The sequence below is a fragment of the Sturnira hondurensis genome, unplaced genomic scaffold (genome assembly GCF_014824575.4).
Source record: "Sturnira hondurensis isolate 20B ecotype Veracruz unplaced genomic scaffold, ASM1482457v3 Scaffold0013299, whole genome shotgun sequence".
NCBI classification, from domain to species: Eukaryota; Metazoa; Chordata; class Mammalia; order Chiroptera; family Phyllostomidae; genus Sturnira; species Sturnira hondurensis.
The window spans coordinates 9,182,972-9,206,284 of NW_028085930.1; the positions used below are offsets into that span (position 1 = coordinate 9,182,972).

Consider the following 23,313-nt stretch of genomic DNA (forward strand, 5'->3'; position numbering starts at 1 on the left):
GGACCAGATGCCAACAATATTAGCCTTCATTTTTTATCTTCCTTTACACCCACACTAATGGTCAGGTTTGTAATGCAAAATGAATGTACTGCTTTTGGTTATTTCTAATATAGGCAGAGGATTTTTCTAGGCCTTGAGCTTAATAACAACTGGTTTAAGTTAATTTGTTTTCTTATAGTATCCTATTTTAAAATTCTAGTTTTTAAAATTAATCATTTTTCATAGACTCTTCCTTTACTCTTTTACTTTTAAAGGAGATATCAAAAAAGACCAAGCCTAGAGCGGGAGTAATGAGAATAAGCTCTGCCTGTAATCAGATTATCTCTGAGTGGTACATCAGGGAATACCAGTGATATACAGAAGGTGTGTAAGTCCATACATGATTTTTCCGAAGCTAGAGGAGTCAGAATAGCAGAAGCAGAATGAGAGACACTATTTTCGGGGAAGAGAAAAAGCCCTGAACTGCATGGCTGCAAGCATAGGAATGCTCTCTGCTCTATTTTAAGAAACCTGAAAAACGAAAGCCTGTACCCATGGCTTCCTCCCAGAGGTACAACCCTAGTTTTGCAGCAGACTGTACTTCCCTCCATGCTTAGAGGTCTTCTTGCACCTATTAGACAGTATTTCTACTCAATTCTTTTTGTGTATTTTAAAATACCCTGAGGTAAGATGATCTGCTTCTTCCCTGGCTGTCCAAGTTACCTCAAGAACCAAAAGTTGCATAGGTTTTGGGTGGTCTGCCCCATGACTATTTTCCCATGAGCTCAGTCCATTTTAGAGTGCAATTTTGCAGACCCTGAGATTTTCCCCAAAGCACATATATCATGTTACAGCAGAAAAGCTTATTCTGTAAGCCTCAGTCTCTTTCTGTGAAATTACTGTCAGTGCCTATTTAACCCAGTATTTAGCCCAAAAGAATAGGCTTCCTAATGTATTTTCATACCTGCTACCTTAATATCCCCATAAAAACAAGGATGAGTAGGAGAATAGGCTTTTAGCAAACACTGATCTATATTATGTATTTCAGGCCTGTGTCTAGGATGTTTATCCCATTAAAGGTAAACAGAATTAATTTCAAACAGCTCTTAGGAGAATCAAACCCATGCCCTCCTGCTCTGACAAACCTCCCCACTACCAGGCTGGTTCCACTTAGGCAACAAACTCAGATTTGGTATAACTTCTCACTGCCCTAAAAGACAGTTGTGACACCAAGCACAAGAACCAAAATGCACAACTTTTCCTGAATATATAATGTCAACAACAACAAAAAATTAAAAAAGTACATACCCATATAAGCTGCCCAATGGATGGCACGTCTATCTTTCTTGTCAAAAGCATTAATATTGGCACCTCTAGACAGGAGTAATTTGACCATCTGGAATTATAATAAACAGCAATCAAAATTCAGAAGTACACCTGTTCGTGAGTACCACTTGTGATGAATCCTCATCTCAGTCTCTCCGGTACTGAATTTCTACGTTTATATAAAGGAGCTATAAAATGCTGAACACCTTTTAACTTAATTCAATAAATACCAGGGTAAAATATGCAAAGGGCTCACTGTGGATGTTACTGAAGTTAGAGATCAGTATCTTTTAAAGATACTACTTTGTGTCGTGGTATTTTATGAATAACCAAGTACAAATCTGGAAAGTTTAAGATGAAATATTTAAAAACAGGCTTATTCCTTTTTTTATAGCCCAAAGTGTTATTAAAATACAAAGCACATTCTCATTCCAGAAATGCCTTAAATTTAATTCAAACACAAGTGTGGTGTCCATAACGTGATTAGTCCTAAATATCACTGCACCGTCTGCTTACCTTACCATGTGCCGAAAACAGTTATTCCTATTATGCCTGACCACATTTTCTACAGTTTCCCCAACAAAAAGGGCATTCCAGATAAAGCGATGCACCTTCTGATCTTAACTGCAGTGGAGGCAAGAATTCTTTGTTGTAAAGGCAGAGAGGAATAGTGAAAACAACACTGCAGCCAGTAGCTCTTGGCCAGAGAACCTTCAGTATGGCATTTTACCTCTTTTAGTTTCTGCATCTACAATGAAAATGAAGGACTGGACAAGCTGGCTTCAAAGGTCCTTCTAATTCTGTGTTTCGTTCTTTTCTAAGTCTTCCATGTACGCATAAACCCTACTCTTTGCTATGATAACACCTAACATTAGATAATGCTTGTTGTATAATTAAATACTTATTTTCTTAAACTGTTTTCTTCTGATGGTCTGTCACCAAAGAATAAACTGCAAGAAAATGTCTTCTAAACTCCACCTTCCTTTGCTACTATGTTTCTGGGAGGACAATAACTGCTCTGTCTTTCTAAATTATTTTTACAATGACAGAACAGTCTTCACATTGTGTTACAGTTGACAGTGTTCTTCTTTGTCTTCCTAGGTCGACTAAGTAGTACATGGTTTGTATCTGATAAATTAATGTCTGATTTTGAGAAAGCTATATAAATTATCAAAGAAGTTTAAGGGCTTGCACAGTAAAATTAGACTAAATTAGCAAGATACATATTTTTGCTTGTTTTTATTATGAATTAACGAACAGCTAAAAATGGAAAGTTCTTTAATAATTGGGGTGAGGGAACAGGAGGACACAGTGATTAGAATCACTGTCTAATTCAGTGATTTTCAATGGGTGTGTGACAAGAGTTTTTAAAACATGCAATAACTGACTATTTAGTCAGAAGCACTGATCTCTTTTCCCTCAGACTGTCAAACTGAAAAATGACAACAGCCAACACAATAGCTGTGCTATGTGAGTAAGTCAAAATTATACCTAGTTTTTTGGGGGTTAGATGGGCAAAAAATATAATTTTTTGGAGTGCTGAAGAATTTTAGTATATAATTAGTTCATCTGTGTCATGAGATGAAAAAGGTTGAAAATCGCTGGTCTAACTGAATACCACCTACCTCCCCATGTCCACTGAAAGCTGCATGATGTAATGCAGTTCTCCCTGCTCGATCGGACAGGTTTACATTACTCAGAAGAGGTACCAAAGCTTCAGCACACTTTACGGCTTTATTAGCAGCAGCTACGTGTAAAGGGGTTTGCCAATTTTTGTCTCGAGCATTAACATCTGCAGAATGCTTCAGAAGTACCTGAACTGCTTCCTAAAATACATAAAGAGTTATAAAAGAAAAATGAATTAACAGTTTTAGAAGTTTTATTTATATGAAGGAAATAAATTTTATTGAGGAAATAAAAAACAATACTGGTAAAATCTGTTATAAAAAATTAGAAATTTACCCCAAAAGCCCAAAATATTTTTAACTAAAAGCAGTACTTAGAGCCATACAAGCTTCATTAAGATAAAAAATTTCCCTTTTCTATCCTCCAATTAATCGCAAAACAATCTATAACAAAATGTGCAAGATGAAATATTAACAAATATTTGTCAGAAACAATCGTTGTATCTTGTTTTTCTAGATGGTGAGATAAAATTAATTTGTACTTTTAACAGTTTTAAGGAGATTTATTGCTTTGCCATTAAATATTTAAAACTTTAAAACATACTATGTCCTTTAAAACACACACACACACACACACACACACACACACACACACACACACACACACACAGTCTTTGCTGTGATGCTTCCTGGCAGTAGAGTTGGTGCTGACACAGCAATTTAAGAGTTTACTGTTCAAAGGGATTTGCCTCCTAGACATACAAAGAAAATTTCACAACATACCTCATGGTAAGACTGCAAGAAATCTGGTATGCCACCAACATTAAACAATATGATCAGAACTAAAAAAATAATTTTCTCCTTAGAGTAATAATCCTGTCTTTGGAAGATGAATGGCAAACTATAGATATGAAATGGACCACAATCAGAATAGAATTATCTCAAGTCTTGTAAAACTAACATTCTATTTTCTTAGTTGTAAAGAGGGGATATGTCATCTGCCCACCACTTCAGTTTGCTCTACAGCAAAAACAAAAGTAGGTTAAGTGTTCAGAAGTGTATAAATATGCAAAGTAGCAAGGAAAGTTAAACAAAATACTATTATCTGTGATTCACATGAAGCTTTTTAAGCCTTTGAAATCAAAAGTAATCAAAACTGTTTCAAATACAGGAAACAGTACAAGTACTTAATAGGTATGGCCGAAAACTGGATAGATATCCAGTAATCGGTCAACATGCTAAGGAAATCAGCCAACTTAAAGATATATATTGAGACCTACCCTCTGATCTCACAATTCCATTCCAGTTTCATATTTACTCAAGAGAAATTTCAAAAGACCCATGTAAGAATGTTTATAGGTTTATTCATAAGAGCCAAAAACCAGAAACGCAAATGTCCAACAAACAGTAACAAAATGAATAAACTGCTGTACATTCATATAATGAAATTCTACTCAGCAATAAAAGGAATGAACCATTAATATACACAATAATATGAATGAATCTCAAAAATGTGATGCTGAATATAAGTCAAGACGTAAGAGTACATACTGTATGATTCCGTTTCTATAAAGTTCTAGAACAGGCAGAACTACTCCATGGTGAGAGAAAGCAGAGTATGGGTTGCCTCTGAACGGGAGGGACATGAGGAAACTTGTTGGAGGGATAGAAATCTTTATCTCAAATGGGGAAAAGATCACATGGGTGTATGCACTTGCCACGGGGGTATACATTTGCCAAAATTCAAGAAAACACACATAAAATCTGTGCATTTCACTGTAAATTATACTTCAATTTTAAAAAGGAATGGGGAAAAGGACACACAGAGGAAGATATATTCCCTATGTATTCTCAAAATTATGGAGAACTAGGTACAAACAGTACTAGGATTCTCCATCCTCATCTTTAAGGGTATATTGTACAATACCTGGGGGGATAAAACTAACACTACACTGGGAAATATCCATAGGTATGTTAAAGATGTATGAGAAAATAATTTAAAAAACAAAATGAAGAATTTATAACAGAATAAACTAGGCAAATACAGCATACTGCAGATGCCAGGCTTGCCTTATTTATTTCCACTCTGGAATTCCTAATGCATACATTAAAGCTGCTGAAAAGTCTGGACAATATGTCCCATTAGCAAGAACAAAAAAATTGTAACTATATATTTTTTCACTGAAAAGCAAGAATCAATCCAGTTTATGGTAGGTGAGGGGTAAACTACCAGTTTATGGTAGCCTAAAGAAGGCTGAAAACACAGTGGCTAAGAGTCTAGAATCAAGAAAGATCAAAGTTTGAACCCTGGGTCCAATGCTTAGGACTGAACTGCGTCACCTCACAATTTATACGTTGAAACCCTAACCTCCAATATGACTGTACCTGGAGAGATCATAAGAGAGGAACTTGACAGAACTGGTAATTGGGAGAGAGGGAGGGAGTAAAGGAGGGAGGGAAGGAGAGATTGATTTCCCTGCCTCCATCTTTCTCTGCCACGTGCAGACATAGTGAAAAGGCGGCAGTTTGCAAGTCAGGAAGAGGGCCCCCACCAGGAACTGACCCTGATGGATCTTGACCTGGGACTTCTAGTCTTCCAGACTGAGAAAATACATTTCTGTTGTCTAAGCCACCCAGTCTGTGGTATTTTGTTATGGAAGCCCAGGCTGACTAATATAGCCACCATTTACTACTTGGAATTATATGTATAAGATCACAATAGCAGTAATTTTTGAGAATTAAAAAAAAAAGGTAAAATCTCTGAAGACTGGAGATACAAAACAAGTGAATTTCTAAAAATTACAAGCCAATGTGCCTGATGTCATAAACCAGTAAAATTCTGGATCATATGACCATATTATCAGCACATTATAAGCATTTAGAAAGTAATGTAGGAATAATCAAGGGTACATACATGGTGCCTTGACTTTAAAAAAAACAAAAAGGAAAAGAAAAACTTAGCTAAGTAAGTATCCTATGAGATCAATTTAAATAAGGTTATTCAATATGGGGTGATGACAACAGATTAAATAATTGTATCTAAAGAGTATTCATACATGGCTTGGGGGGTGTCAATCTAAAATAGTCTCTATAGCAGTAGCTGTCTTTCACTTTACCTTTTAAGCAATTTTACCACTGATTTGATATACCAGGTCACTAAGCCAGGTATATGAAAAAGAAGGGCAAGCAAATTTGCAAATAAACACAATGCTTGGATGGACTGCCAATGTCTCACATGAGAATAAATTCAGTTATCTTGATAGAATTAATATGTAATTCCTGAAGTCAGGTTAAAAAAAGTCCATCATCCAGAGGAACCAGTAATGTGATGTAACTTCCTATTAAAAAACAACCACCACACACGCAAAAGCCCTTGTACTCAGAAATCGATTTATTCAGACTTCTGCCAAGATGGAGGCGTAGGTGGAAACACTGTGCCTTCTCCCACAACCAAGTCTGAATACAACAAAAGCTTGGAGAACAAAGACACAGCCAAAGAACAGAAAATTGAACTATATGGAAGTCCGACAACAACGAACCATTCAACCGGACTGGTAAGAGGGGTGGGGCCAGCAGCAGAGCAGGGACAGGCAAGAAAGATCCCCCGACCCCAGGTGCCCAGGCAGCCCTGAGTGGGGTTGACCTAGTGAGGGCAGCGGGGCTGGCTGCGGTCACACATTTGCGCACAGATAAACCAGCAGGGGAGTGAGCAGTGAGATGGACTGCGCAGCACCCAGTAGCGAACCCAGTGGCGACGGGCTGAACATGGTCACACATTCTCACACAGTGGGACAGATCGAGCGGCCTGTGGCAGCAGGAGGCAGCAGAGGGGGCCCACCATTGCTTTCCTTTGGCCCCAACCCCCAGATACAGCCTCATAACCCAGTGACTGAGTGGCCCGGCCCTGGCGAACACCTAGGGCTCTGCTCCTTATACGTAACAGGCACGAACAGTCCAAACTATGGCTCAAGAAGAACTCAAAGCCCCAGAGCCAATAACTCTAAGTGACCAGGAAATAGCCAACCTCTCAGATGCACAATTCAAGACACTGGTGATCAGAATGCTCACAGAACTGTTTGATTTTAGCCACAAATTAGAGGAACATATGAAAGGTAAACTAATTGAAATGAAGGGAAATGCACAGGAAACCAATAGTGATGGAAACTGGGACTCAAATCAAGGGGGTGAAGCAGAAGGAAGGAAGAAATGACCAAACAGGAAAAAGTGAAGTTACAAGAATTCAAAAAAAATGAGGAGAGGCTTAGGAGCCTCGAGGACATCTTTAAACTTAAGTTCCAACATCTGAATTATAGGGGTACCAGAAAGGGAAAAGAAACAGCCATAAGTGGAAAACTTATTTGAACAAATAATAAAGGAGAACTTTCCCAGTCTGGCAAAGGAAATAGACTTCCAGGAAATCCAGGAAGCTCAGAGAGTCCCAAAGAAGTTGGACCCAAGAAGGAACACACCAAGGCACATCATAATTACATTGGCCAAGATTAAAATGAAGGAGAGAATCCTAGAAGCAGCAAGAGATAAGGGGACAGTTACCTAAAAAGGAGTTCCCATCAGACTGTCAGCGGATTTCTCAAAAGAGACCTTACAGGCAAGAAGGAGCTGGAAAGAAGTATTCCAAATCATGAAATCCAAAGACCTACATCCAAGACTGCTCTATCCAGCAAAGCTTTCATTTAGAATGGAAGGGCAGATGAAGTGCTTCTCAGACAAGATCAAATTCAAGGAGTTCATCATCACCAAGCCCTTATTATATGAAATGTTAAAGGGACTTATCTAAGAAAAAGAAGATAAAAAATATGAACAGTGAAAGGACAGCAAACTCATAGTTATTAACAACCACACCTAAAACAAAAGCAAACTAAGAGGACAGCTAGATCAGGAGCGGAACCACAGAAATGAAGACCACATGGAGGGTTAGCAACAGGGGAGTGGGAGGAGGAGAAGGGGGGAGAAGATACAGAAAATAAGTAGCATAGACAATAGGTAAAAAATTGATAGGGGGGAGGGCAAGAATAGTAGGGGAAATATAGAATCTAAAGAACTTGAGACACGTGGTCATAAACTAAAGGGGGGAAGGGTGGGGGAGGGGTGTGCAGGGTATAGGGGAATGAAGGGGGGAATAGAACTGTAATGGTATAATCAATAAAATATATTAAAAAAAGAAATCGATTTATTCAGAAGAATACTCCACACTAAAAGAGAGATGGATTGTATGCTATACTTGAAGAATGACAGTCACAATCAGTTGTGCAGACAAGCTGAGGCTGCCAGCCAATAAGAGCAGGTGTGTCACTAAAGGAGAGTGGAGGGGCTTGGGATATTTAACCTGAGGCAGTCTTTCTCAACCCAGGTTCTGTGATGGCACTCAGCCCTAGGCATTCACTGTATGCAACAAAGCTAACTCCTCTACTATGCATCCACAGTGGTGTTAGGTGTGCATGTTCTTAAGAAGATTAAGGAAATAGTTACTCCAATCATCTTTTGTAGGGCTTACTTCTCTCATAGCACCTCAAAAACATAAACTAAAAGCTACATAAAATTTTTCCTTTTACATATCCCTCTGTGGTGATGTTTTATATTAAATGAAACAAGTATGAGCTCTCTTTTGCTCTCAGGATGAAATATAAATAATTAAAAGAACATTGGTGACACAGATAATCTTGACTAGGTTTCCTAGCAGTTTTGCTAATTTTGAGATTTTCTTTAAAAAATTTTTTTTAATTTCATTAAAAAAATGACCCTCGGGATTTACAGAAGTTTTATTTTTATGAAATGGTCACATTTTACAGCTGTTTCCCAAAAGCTGAACAATGCTCCATGGTCAGATAGACCAGTTGTATTTGAGCAATCATTTGACACATTAACAGAGAATAATCAACATTATAGCACATAGGAGATAGCCGACATACTCAAAATATCCATTATCAATAAAGTTGTTGGTGGAGGGGACTTTTGGCCAAGATGGAGGCATAGGTAGATACACTTTGCCTCCTCACACAACCAAAATGACAACAAATTTAAAGTAAGAAAGTAACCAGAAATGCCAGAAAATGTATGGAAGTCTGACAACCAAGGACTTTAAGAAGAAAACATTCATCCAGACTGGTAGAAGAGGTGGAGGTAACTTGCAGCAAGGCATTGGATAGCAGAGTAGGCAGTACCCTATTTGCGTGTGGATAAACCAGGAGGAATAATTGGGGAGAGTGAACAGACTGTGAAACCTAGGGTTCCAGCGCCGGGAAATAAAGCCTCAAAACTTCAGACTATAAAAACTTGTGGGGGTTGCGGTGGCAGGAGAAACTCCCAGCCTCACAGGAGAGTTCACTGGAGAGACCCACAGGGTCCTAGAATGTACACCAGGGGTGTCAAATTCATTTTCACCGGGGGCCACATCAGCCTCACAGTTACCTTCAAAGGGCCAAATGTAATTTTAGGACTATATAAATGTAACTACTCTTTAAGTAGGGGAATGGAGCTCGGCTAACAAGGTAGTAACAAGGTGCCAAGCCTGATAAAACAAGATAGGGGTCAGATTTAGCCTGCAGGTCTTGTGTTTGCCACCTGTGATGTACACAAACCCATCCACCTGGGTACATCAGCACTAGAAGGACCCAATTTGCTTGTGGGGAGTGGGGGAAGTGACTGAAAGCCAGCCAAGAGCTGAGTAAGTGGCAATGTTCCCTCTTGGACCCAGCCCCCAAATACAGTGCCATAATGCAGCACATGAGCTGCCCCACCCTGGCAAATACCTAAGGCTCCGCCCCTTATTACATAAAAGGTATGCAGTGATTAAAAAAAAATTGCCCAAATGAAAAACCAGATCAAAGCTCCAAAAACAGAACCAAGTTTTGAAGAGATAGCCAACCTATCAAATGCAGAGCTCAAAACACTGGTAATCAGGACGCTCACAGAAATGGTATAGTCACAAAATAGAGAAATAAATGAAGGCTATGAAAAGTAAAATAAAGAAAAATGTATAGGGAACCAACAGTGACAGGAAGGAAACCAGGACTCAAATTAATGATTTAGAGAAGAAAAAAATAAACATTCAATCAGAACAGAATGGAGAAACAAGAATTCAAAAAAAATGAGCAGACGCTCAGGAACCTCTGTGACAACTTTAAATGTTCCAACAGCTAAATCATAGGGGTGCGAGAAGGAGAAGTGGAAGAGCAAAAAACTGAAAACTTATTTGAAAAAAAAATGAAGGGGAACTTTCCCAATCTGGTGAAGGAAATAGACATGCAAGTCCAGGGAGCTCAAAGAATCCCCAAAAAGTTGGACCCAAGGAAGCACCCACCAAGACACATCGTAATTACATCACTCAAGATTAAAGATAAGGAGAGAATCTTCAGCAAGAGAAAAGGAGTTACTTACAAAGGATTTCCCATAAAACTCTCAGCTGATTTCTTAAAAGAAGTCTTATAGGCAAGAAGGGGCTGGAAAGAAGTATTCCAAGTCATGAAAGGCAAGGACCTACATCCAAGATTACTCTATCCAGCAAAACTATCATTTAGAATGGAAAGGCAGATAAAGTGTTTCCCAGATAAAGTCAAGTTAAAGGAGTTCATCATCACCAAGCCTTTATTATATGAAATGTTAAAGGGACTTATCTAAGAAAAAGAAGATGATCAAAACTATGAACAATAAAATGACAACAAACTCACAACTATCAACAACTAAATCTAAAACAAAAACAAACTAAGAAAACAACTAGAACAGGAATAAAATCAAAGAAATGGAGATCACATGAAGGGTTATTAGTGAGGGGAGGGTGAAGGGAGAAAATGCGGGGAAAGGTGCAGGGAATGAGAAGCATAAATGGTAGGTACAAAACAGACAGGGAGAGGTTAAGAATAGTATGTGAAATAGAGAAGCCAAAAATCTTATATGTACGACCCATGAACATGAACTAAGGTAGGGGTGGGGGGATGTTGGTGGAGGATGGGGTAGAGGGAAGAAAGGTGAAAAAATGGGACAACTATAATAGTATAATTAATAAAATATATTTAAATCTTTTTAAGTTGTTGAAAATGAAAAATGTGCCCTTTATTTTACAGAAAAAAACTAAATGTACTTTTTTGTGAACACAATACATAATTTTTGAAAATCAGTAGTCAGTCAAATCTCTGGATGGAACCTGCAATCTTCTATTAACTAATTAAAAGAATTAAAGAAAATCTTTTAAGAATTTTTTGTCCATTTCACAATCACTGGAAACCAAGTGTTCTTTCTGATTATTTAAATTGGCAAAATTTAATTAATCTTATTTTATCCTTAATTTTATTTTATCCTTACCTGAGGATTTTTTTTTACTGATTTGAGAGAGAAAGAAACATTGACCAGTTGCCTCCCGTATGCACCCTGACTTGCTACTGAATCTCCAACCTAGGTATGTGCCCTGATTAGGAATCAAATCCACAACCTTTTGGTGCATGGGACAATGCTCCAAACCGGTCACCAGGCCAGGGCAAAACTCCACTAATTTAACAGTCATATTCCCAAGAGTCATACCAAGAAGCAAATAGGTAACTATTTGACTTTCTTGATAGTCAGATAACTATCTGACTTTCTTATTAATGGATTGCAATGACAGTAATGTTTATTTTTTCCTTAACTGCCTTTAATTTTTTTAATCCTTGCCCGAGAATATGTTTGTTGATTTTAGAAAGGAAGAAAAAGAGAAGGGAAGGGGAGGGGGACACTGATCAGTAGACTCCTGTGCACACCCCAACCTGGTATTAAACCTGCAACCCAGGTATGTGCCTGGACCACAATCAAATCTGCAACCTTTTGGGTATAGGATAATGCTCCAACCAACGAGCTACCTGACCAGGGCTTTAAATTGCATTTAAAGAAATTTCCTTTCAAGAGAGCTAACCACAAACTTAACAACATCACCATAAAATTTCAGAATTTGAAGTATTTTAGTTAATATATCTTAGTTTTCATGATAGTCCTCAGATTTGGCCAACATCACACGGCTAGAAAGTGACAAGATATATCTGAGGCCAGTTTCTCCAAACCCGAGTTCTCTAGTTCATCAGCCCAAGCACACCAAGGGCCCAGATCTGAGTTACCATGTGTTCTCAAGTGTATGTTCTGTCCACCCCCCCCCCGCCCCCCTCCTTCTCCCAACTAGAAGACTAGAGCTAACAGACTGCCTCTGTCATGATGCAGGGTTTGTAATCATTCCCAGCACTTTCCTCCAACTTCTCTTCATCTGCCCAGCCTCTTTTCTGGGTTCATGATGTAGCTCACAATGAGAAATACAAAGAAGAACAAAGAGGCAGGAATTCCCCCAGCTTCTCTTGAAGAAACAGCCTCCTGAGGCGGTAGTTTCCTTTCCTTGTCCCATGAAGGGGAGAAGGAGTAACAGCAACATTTCCTTATCTCTCACAATTTTAATAACTAAAGAAACACTAGGTTAACATTAATTTATATAATCATACACTTCTATATTTTTAATTATTATTTTTCAATTTCAATAAGCATCAACTATCATAAGTCAAAGGGGTGCTTTGGGCACAATGAATTTCTGAAAGCACACGATACATTCTAGAAAGAAATAAAATGACAGGAAAAAAGAGGGTTGAAGTCTTGTCTCATTTCTGCTACTCAAGCCTTGAATGGTTTCTGGTAAATCATTACTTACAGTTTCCTCAAAATATTTATCCTACAAGGATGTCATGAGGACTAGAGGATATGAAAACTATAAAAAGAATGTTTTCCAAAAATGTCAGTTATCTGGAAGAGCAAACAATATCAAGGTTGTAAATATCAAGGTTGTATGAGCTTCCTCATAAGACACCAAAACACTTTCAGGTTACGTATTTCGAATAGTTAAAATGGAAGCGTAAGTAATGTTTTGAAACCAATTCCAGGGTTTCCTTAAGCAGTATTTCAATCATTGTTACACACTGCTGAGACTACCTGATCACAGTCGGTAGAATGTTTGCAACACATCTATTACACTATCGTGAACCAGCAGAGAAAATCTCTGAGGAGGGTAGATAGTTTCTATCTTTCTACCCCTGAAGATAGAAAAATAGAAAAATAATTTCTCTCTTATAGGAAGTATGTTTTCTACTCTCCACTACTTCAGACTCTCTCCATTTTCAGTTGCTTTTCCTTCTTTTGAAAACACAAAATTTATATGTGGGCTCATAGGCAAGCCTACTTAATGTTTTTTATATACAATATATGTACTAAGAGAAATTTCATACCTCACTACAAGATGCAACTGCTCTGTGTAAAGGTGTCAACCATTTGCTGTCTTTGGCATTAACTCTAGCTCCTGCAACAAGAAGAAAAAAATAAATTGAAATATTTTGCATAAAATATTTTAAGTAAATCTCCTGAAATAGTTCTGAACATATTGTCCAAATTGGATAAATAACAATTGAAAAAGTACTACTCCATTTGTATACTTTATGCTAATAAATTACCCTTAAATTACAAAACAAAACTAACCTTTTAAATTGATATAATTATCCAATAAGGTATTAGCTCATTTTTATTAAAAAGATCATGTAGACTAGAAAAGCCACCTTTATACAGAGCATATTCAAAGTAAAAAATCAGATTCCACTTTAGAATTTGTGTTAAAAACTCAAATACTTAAATAAATGAATAAGAATACTCAGGGATAAAATGTAGACTATTAGAAAGTTTTCACTATATTTCTTTACTAATGAATATATCATTTTAAAGCTACATAATATCAAAATACTTTTCCATGGAAAATTAAAATGCATTAGTACTATAAATCTATTGTATAAAAGAAATACAATGGCTATAGACTTAGGAAAAAAATTGAGAAAGCAATGAACCAACCCACATGTCTTCCCAGGTTATATCTAAAGGTTTAAAGAAGTAATAATTTTAAAAAATCAACTATGGATAGTTGTTTAAAAATGATTAATCGAGAGATAAAAATTATCCTTAACAGCATGGAAGTATTTTTAATAAGACAAAAAGTGTCTGAACTGGATAAGTAACAGCTGAAAAAGTAGTACTTTATTTTTATACTTTATGCTAATAAATTACCCTTAAATTACAAAACAAAACTATCCTTTTTAATTGATATAATTATCCAATAAGGTATTAGCTCATTTTTATTAGCTCACTATATAATTTGAGGGGGTGGGGAAATGCACTGCACTATCAGCAATACCAGGTTTACATCCAAAATCATAACTACCTTTAATATCCAGTTCAACCTCCTTATTTTCTTGATGATGAATCACAGATATAGTGAACACCTCAATGTCAGAGTCAACTACAGAAGATTAGAACTCCATCAAGATTAGAATTCAGATCTCCTAATGTTTACATTCTATTTTCAGTGTGACATTCCAGGAAATAATCAAGCGCAGTGATTCCAAGTTATAGATCTAGTAATTACTAGCTATGTGTCCCTAACTAGGTGTTTGATCCTTCTGAACCTATGTTTCTTTGTCTATGAAACAAATCTATATTTTGTTACAAAGATTAATATCTAATGATGTACCTATTATACATAACTCAGATATACTAGAAGTAGATTTAAAAGTCTTGAATGAGAAAATGAAATGATGCAGATGTAGGAAATTGTCCACAAATGTAGCAGCTGAAATTCTGTGTAGCTAAACCCTCTAGGGGCAGTGGAAGTGGGAACACTGAAAGAACTGACAACCAATATGAAAGCTTTCAAAATTGCTCAATTAGGTTTTGGGAGAAAGAGAGCCAGTAAAATAAAGAAGCAGCCAGAGAGAGCAGTATACGTATTTATGTAACAAACATTTAAAGAACTATCTACTGGTCTCTGTAGAGAACAAGATTTTAAACTTTAAAACATAAGACTGCCTGACTACGGTAAGGTCAGCGTTTGTTTTGGGTAAGAGGTACAATGTAGTCAGTACAAATACTAGACATGTGTATGGTTTAGAAGGCTGGAGCTCTACACACAGTGAAGAAGTGATATAGAAGGTAGTCTCCTTTGTCCTCCATTTATCTGCTTGGAAAGTCAACAGTTCTGATATACCTCTTTCTACAATTTTGCATGTATGTACACAGTAAAAGGGCAAGTCTTGGCATTAAAGCCTAAAGGGTAGTGACATGGGCACTGAGAAGAGACAAGCACACTCTATAGACAAAAGTAGAGAAGAATAAGGCCTGATAGTGGTGCTTCAACAAACTGGAATGGTCATTAAGTTTGACTCAAGGTATTAACAACGAAATAGAATGTGGTTGTCACAAAAAATGAAGAGAATCTGTATACTGATAAAGATGTGTGAAAGAAAAGTTAGAAAAAGGCAGAGATCACATCTATATTTGTATTTGCTTTATATGTATAAAGAAACCCTGCAGGAACACCAAGACATTAATAACAGTAGTTGCCTATGTGATTGTGTTGATGGTGGAATGCAATGAGAACTGAGTGATGTGACAGGGGACTAAGGGAAGAAAGGCAAGTTCACTTTATACAAATATATCTATAATTCTTAAATAAAATTGAAATACTACCTATTCAAAAAATGAAATTTATTTCAGAGGGGAATAAAAGGAGTGGTCACAAAAATTCCAAGAATTTCACTTCAAGTACAAAGAAAAAAAATGGAAAATAACTAGGAAAAGGATAAAGGTAAGGTTATGAGTTACCAGATACACAATTGAAGTTAGAAAACCTTATTTTCATGGCACATTTGGCAGCCCAAAGCAAAAATCCCCACTGGCTTCTGTCATTTTAAGCGAAAATAATAAATTAATTGATCAGTTTTTCCTCTTAATATTTAACTTATCAAAAAACACAAATGATTACAAGAAAGAATACACTAATGATACCATTACTTGCTACTAATAGACAACTAGATTAAAAAATTGGCTTGCGCCCTGGCTGGTGTAGCTCAGTGGAATGAGCGTGGGCCTGCGAACCACACGATCGCGGTTCGATTCCCAGTCAGGACACATGCCTGGGTTGCAGGCCAGTTCCCGGTTCCTGGCAGGGGACTCACCAAAGGCAACCATACATTGATATTTCTCTCCCTCTCTCCTTCCCTTCCCCTCTAAAGATAAATAAATAAAAATCTTTAAGAAAAATTGGCTTGCTCTTTTTATATTCTAAAGATACTTATCTGCAGGAAGATTAGCACAATGGGATATGATCATAATCTTTCTCAGAAGAGACAGTCTTTTTCTTAACCATGTGTTTCTTCTAATAGCACTAATCAAATGTTTTAATTACTTGGGACATTAAAGGTCAAGTATATGAGAAATGGTTGGGCTATCTCTAAGGGTATCAATAAAACAAATTATCTCCCCTGCCCACAATGGCAAGCAGTGTATGCTTTACATGTTAACAAAACACTATAGCATAACAATGTATACATAACGAGAGCAGCAGCCAGCTATGAAATGAAAAATGGTGAAGAGCAACAAACATGGCAGCAGCACACTTCAGCTGTCCAGGCTCTCTGAGCTCATCTCACGAACTCTCTGAAAGGTAACAAGAGCTCCAAAGTTAGCAACACACAAATAAACAAACTACAACATAAAAATAAACTGCAAAGTTATTCAGTAATGGAAAAGACATTTCCAGAGTAAGATTAATCCAATAACTGAAAACTAGACAAAGGCTAACACTAAAGATGGAGACAGAAAAAAAAAAAGAAAAAGAAATCATTATCTACTTAAAACACAAAACTGTCTTCATAGAGAGAAACAAAACCAAATGTAACAGCTCTGGTGGTATCATCACATGATTTATATACATGGCAGAGCATATTTGTGGTTTATAAGGATAACCTTAAGTCACCACGATGAATTTCTTTACTATTCCTAGTTATTAAAACAGAAAAAATATAAAACAGCAGTCCCATCTCAACTGCTGAAGTTACATTAGCGGGAGGCCCTGTGAAAGACGAAAGCACTGCTGAGAAACTGAAGACAATAAAGATAGCAATTTAAAGATGATGTCATTGATGACTACTGCAAATCAACATTTACAGAATATCTCTTAAATGCTTCATTGCATTAATCCAAAATGGTTATACCCAATTGTATACAATCAAATTTCTACACTAGACTCTCCTTCTAAAACAAATACATGTATATCAATTGAGCCTTCCCTTAAGATTTGCAGCCAAAATCAATACCACCTCAAACATCCTAATTGAGATTCATTTTTCCAGAGTAGATACGATTAGATTCCTGATATGTTAAAAGCAGAAGAAAACAAGCAAGTGAAAATTTACTGCAGGGTCACTCAAATAAGCTGTGTCCATGACACTAGTTAGAGCAATGGTCCCCAATGTTTTTGGCACCGGGGTCCAGCTTGTAGAAGACAACTTATCCACAGACCATGGGGGCTGGGGGAGAGGGGATGATGGCCTTATAGCCTACCACCAGATACAGCTTAACTGTCATATGCCACTCATTGATAGGGTTTTGATATGAGTCTGCAAGCAACTGATTTATTATGGTTTCTATGCAGTCAAACCACTCTGCTAATGATAATCTATTTGCAGCCTCTCCCCAACACCAGCATCACAGCCTGAGCTCCATCCCAGATCAGCACTAGATTCTCGTAAGGAGTGCACAACCCAGATTCCTTGCATGCCCAATTCACAGTAGGGTTCATGCTCCTGAGAATCCAATGCCGCTGCTGATCTAATAGGAGGCAGAGGTCAGGTGGTAACAGCTGTAGATACAGATGAAGCTGGCTTACCTGCTGCTCACCTCCTGCCGTGAGGCCCATTTCATAACAGGCCGTGGGTCATAGCTGTATTTTTTTGTGCCCATGCTGTTGACTGTTGAACGTAATGGTCTGATCATGACACTGAATAAATGTGTCTTTAAGAAAAAAAAAACAAAACAAAAACAGGCAACAGACAAATATCAGTCCATGGCCTGAGGCTTGGGGACCCCTGAGTTAGCACATATAGAAAAATCCAGACAAATGGCTTCCTCTCACCCAATCTTTTCATCTAACAATTCATACATGTAAAAATAAATTCGAATGATAGATTTTTAGAGAAAATGTTTTTTAAAGTTAAGATTTCCAGAATTAGAGATAAACACCTAGCTTACCTGGATATAACCCAAAAAGAATTTCAAAAAATAAAACATCTAATTTACTTACATTAGTCTATTCTGGGCTCTAGACAGCAATGTAGTTGAAGAGAGAGGTCTGGACATGTGAGGAAACAGTCAGGGGTTAGTGGAAGGAGCCCAGGAGTAAGACCTGTGATCTAATAATGGTTCTGTAACCAACAGGCTGTGTGACCTGGGGCTGTTACCTACAGCCTAGAGCTTCATTTGTTAAGCATAACCTCTACCTCCTCTGTGTGTGTGTGTGTGTGTGTGTGTGTGCGCGCGCACGCAGGGAGAGGGGGTGAGGGAGGGTGGGTCTCAGGCTGAAACAACACAGACAGCTCCTGTTTTTTGCAAAGTTCTGAGAGTCAGTTACTCAAATCAGAGTACCCCACTGGACGCTAGGTCTCATTCTGCAAGATAACTGATCCACCTCCTTTCCCCCAATCTAATCAGTCACTAACACCTGCCAATTCTTTAATTTTGGGAACCTCAGCTTTCAGTAAAATCAGGGGTATCCAACCTGTGGCCTATGAGCTACATGCAGTCCAGGATGGCTATGAATGTGGCCCAACACAAAATCATAAATTTACTTAAAAGATTATGAGTTTTTGGTTTTCATTAGTGTTTGTGTATTTAATGTGTGGTCAAAGACATTATTAAGACATCTTCTTCCAGTATGGCCCAGAGATGCCAAAAGGTTGGATGGACACCCTGTCAGATTTCTAACATTCTATCCTATTTTGAAATACTCAGAATAAATTATTTCATACTTATTTAAAGTACCCGCCCTACTTTAACATTAAATAGATGAGGTACTATCTTTATAATCTATGCCAAGAGTCCTCGAATTACAGCCAATAGGCTGCTAGCTACCTATTGTATAAATAAGGTTTTATTGCTCAGAGCCACACCTACTCATTTAAATGTTAAATTCACAGCTTTCACATTAATGCTGAGTAGTTACTAATGCGTCTGTAAGGTCCCTTACATAAAAAATCTGTCACCCTCTGATCTAGGCAAAGTACTTGAGAGTGATACTATTAGCTATTTCTATTTTTCATGTGTGCTTATAATAATTAGAAATAGTCCAACTAATAATTTTCTAAAGCTTCGATTTGCAGAGTAGTTCTCTTTGCTCCTAAGCCAGAGGAGACAGTCCATAGCCAGTAAACGGGGCCAGGAGCCAAGTACTTTCACTACTCTTCCCAAACTGGAAATAATGCTTTCCTTTGGCTGCCTACCAAAAGCAAAAGCTTCAGATTCTGTTTTCAAGTTGGAAGAAGAATGAACAAAAGACAATCACATTTCCATTTTTCAACCTGCAATGTTGGGGGGAAAACAAGAGCTGCTGCACATTATCATTTAAGAGGGAATTTGGACACTAGATATCGTGGGTTGAATTGTACCCATCACGTTCCAACTCCTATGTCAAAGTCCTAACTCCAGCATCTCAGAATGTAACCTCATTTGGAAATAGGGTCTATACAGAGGTTACTAAGTTAAAATAAGGTCATTAGATGAGTTCTAATGCAATATGACTGGTATCCTTATAAACAGAAGATATTTGAACAGACTTCTACATATGGAAGACACAAGGAGAAGGTGGTTACCTATAATCCAAGGAGCAAAGCCTAGAACAGATACTTCCCTCACAATCCTAAGAAGAAAGCAACTCTGTTAACACCTTGATCTTGAACTTCTAGGCTCCAAAACCATGAGAAAGTGAATTTTTGTTGTTTAAAGCACTCAACTTGTGGTACTTCGCTCGAATTTTTGGTAATTCGAATTACTTGTGGTAATTCGCTTGAATTTTTGTTTTTTAAAGCACTCAACTTGTGGTACTTCGCTCGAAGTCCTCGAATTACAGCCAATAGCGAACAAATGCACCAGCCTTGTAGGCTTTCAAGGGTCACATACTTTAGGTCTAATTCCTAATACCTAAAATATAATATTCATATTTCCTTGTCAAAGACTACATTTCCCTTAAAAGGCCCATCAAATGACTGTGATGAATGCCTTTTAATAATAATAATAACTGTGATGAACAGTTATTTTAACACCTAATAATATGTGATGGAAACTGTCTGAGGCACTGCTATACCTATGGTTTTAAATACAGGCATACTTCATTTTATCATGCCTTGATTGGTTGTGTTTCACAGGTGTTGCCTTTTTTACAAATAGGAGGAAAGATCTTCCACCAGCAAAAAGGTTATGACTTGATTTACTACAATACTTGCTTTATTGTAGTCTGGAACCCAACCCACATTATCTCTGAGGTAGGCCTGTACAAGCAGTAAATAAATAGCTTCCATAAAAGGATATTTAGATAGCCAAAAAAATTAAGTCCTTAAAACAGAGTTCTTCAATAGAAGTCATTGTCTATGGAAATCTCACTAAATGCTGGGGTTGGGGGGGATGGTTAGTGTGTACAGAGGGGGATGTAAAGTGCAGAGGGGAGGAAGAAGTGTTCAGATTATGAAAGTTAAGAATATGGACTCTATCTAGCTCTGGCTGGTGTAGCTCAGTTGACTGAGCACGGACTGTGAACCAAAGGGTCACCAGTTCAATTCCCAGTCAGGGCACATGCCTGGGTTGCGGGCCAGGTCCCCAGTATGGGGCGTGCAAAAGGCAACCACACATTGATAATTAATTCTCTCCCTCTCTTTCTCCTTCTCTTCCCCTCTCTCTAAAAATGAATAAATAAAATCTTTAAAAAAAAGAAAAGAATATGGATTCTGTACAGTCAGAATGCCTGAGTCTGAATGCTGGCAACTTTCAGCATTCAGCAGTACAACTTTCAGCCATAAATTTCTAAATGCTTTAGTTTCCTTACAGTTAAGAGGACAAAATGGGAGAAATGAAAAGGCTAAATTTAACATAGTATTTTAAGCCATCATTGTTTCCTCCTATTTCACTCCATTCAATAATAATCATGAAATTAATTCTACTAGACTTCAGTGTTACTATCAATTCTATGGAAAGATTCACTGGTTTGATTACATGTAACTTTTCGAAAATGATATCCCTTAATTCTGAGATATAAATCTCAGGGTTGCATCATGTACAAGCATTTGATTTCCAATAAATTTGGTCCTGAACTTTAGGTTAAAGAGTATTTCTCTTTAAAAAAAAAGAAAGAAAGAAAAACCAAAATAGAAAAGAGGGTATGAAGAAATACCATCTTCAATACAAGAAAACAGCTACAACCACAAACCAAACTATAAAGAATTCCTACCAAATACAACGACATCTGTATCAAAATGAGGAAGAACATCAAGTCAAGTGAAGCTTCTTCAGATCCTGGAAAGACTACTGAGTCTTCTACAAGATTACATTTGTGTGTATGTCCATCTGTCCCTTTTTCTCTACTATGTCATAGAATCTAACAATCTTTTAAATGAGCTGTGTGGGTTTTCCATAGGTGATGCTTCCTACAGAACCCTGTAACACAGCAGAACAAGGTGGGGCAGTGCTAGAGGAGGGGCCAATCAGACATAGCGATTATTTTTGACCCAGCTGAAGATGGAGGGTAAAAGCCAATCACCAGATCACTAGCTAAGAACCTGTGATCTAAGGAGCTGTCAAGTCACGTGTATTACTCTAAGTACATCAAGAACTAAAGAGAGAGAATCTGCTGTTAGGGTTGAGAGAAAACACATTTGGTTTGAGAGCTATTTGAAGACCTAGCAAACCTAACTGATGCTCACTTTTTGCCCCTCCCTCCTCTACTCTTTAGTAAAAAGCTATTCTGGAGAAAAGCATATTCCTCAAAGACATGTAAGAATTTAAAAGTATCTATCACAGGATTAGAACAAAACTGTAAGGGAACAGAGTAAAGTGAACAAAATACAGTTAATAGGTCTATCTAAAAGAAGTTATCCTAGGAAAGGAGAGAATGAATTTGTAAACTACTCTTTACATACAACTTCAGAGAAATTAAGCTCTGAAGAGAAACCTCAAAGAAGAGTTTCAAGAGAGAGGTAACACAATGTAAAGAGAGGAGAACTGGGAGAGGTCAGGGAAGAAAAAGGAAAATAAACAATTACAGATAAAAGTCTATAAACAATAGAAAAATAATGAACACAACTTAAAACACAGTCAAGAATCTGAAACAACAGTCACTTTAAAAACCATGTCACTCCAACACAAACGCTCCACTGTTTTTTACTACCACTTTAAGGGCCAAAGCAAGTCTTTACCACAGTCTACAAAGCCACAGATGATCTGGAACCCTCCAACCCTCTGCTTCATCTCCTACGGCTCCTTTCACCTGCCTCCACACATGGTACCATTTCACGGCATTTGTTTTTGCTGTTCTCTCAATTTCCTCCAAATATCCAAGGGTTGCTTCCTTATTTTCTTCAGTTATATCATGAATCCTTTCCTGATACTACAATATAAAATAGCAACTGGCCCCACCCAACATACTATTCTGATTTTGTCATAGCAATTATCACTACAAGACAAACTATATATATATAAACTTGTTACTGTCTTCTCCATTAAAACATATACACATTGAAGAATGGGACTTCATCTATTCTATTCAGTGCTCTGCCCAGAGTACCTAGATACGCAGACATGTTCCTTATATATTTGTTGAGTAAATGAAGGACAGGTATAAGGAAATAACCTAAAACTAAAAGGAAAAGAAAATTACAATCAGAAAGACTGGTAAAGACAGATGGAGATCCAATTTTTATTACTAGCCAATCTACCCTTCAATCAAATAAAAACAGCAACAGTCCCAAATAAATAAGATACTAGGAAATATGACATCCACAAGTTCTTACTGAAAATATGAAAAGAAAAATCACTTGATGATAATGTCTACTTAACCAAGAGATATATCAAAATAAAAAACTTGGCCCTGGCTGGTATGGCTCAATGGACTGAGTACTGGCCTGTGAACCAAAGTGTTGCTGGTTTGATTCCCAGCGACACTTTGCCTGGGCACATGCCTGGGTTGTCCACCAGTAGGGGGTGCAAGAGGGGCAACCACACATGGATGTTTCTCTCCCTCCCTTCCCCTCTCTCTAAAAGTAAATAAAATGTTTTAAAAAACATCTTGGGAATAGAGAAACTATGGGTAAAGACAGAGGTGTGTGTGTGTGTATAAACAGAAATTATGATTACAAAATAACATAAAGTCATAATTCTTGACAATGAAAACACAAGAGTGAAACAAATAAAAGAAAGATATTTCCTAATTTCTCAACATAAAAAGTCAGAAAATAATCAAAACCAGAAAAATTAACATAGGAGAACATGGTTTTATAGAATGATT

At 37.3% G+C, this 23,313-nt stretch overlaps 1 protein-coding gene across 7 annotated transcripts in view; it reads right to left on the bottom strand.

Moving 5' to 3' along the window:
• The window catches only part of ANKRD28 (ankyrin repeat domain 28), a 188,408-nt gene that overhangs the window by 50,446 nt on the left and 114,649 nt on the right, over positions 1 to 23,313 (bottom strand). For 4 of the 7 annotated variants that reach the window (XM_037061337.1, XM_037061340.1, XM_037061339.1 and 1 more), the window contains 3 exons: positions 13,175 to 13,245; positions 2,931 to 3,131; positions 1,288 to 1,375 (listed from right to left, as the gene is read on the bottom strand). In XM_037061337.1, coding sequence (XP_036917232.1) covers positions 1,288 to 1,375; positions 2,931 to 3,131; positions 13,175 to 13,245 — 360 coding nt within the window. The remainder of the gene's footprint in view (positions 1 to 1,287; positions 1,376 to 2,930; positions 3,132 to 13,174; positions 13,246 to 23,313) is intronic. The other 3 variants (XM_037061341.1, XM_037061343.1, XM_037061342.1) reach the window with 1 other exon arrangement.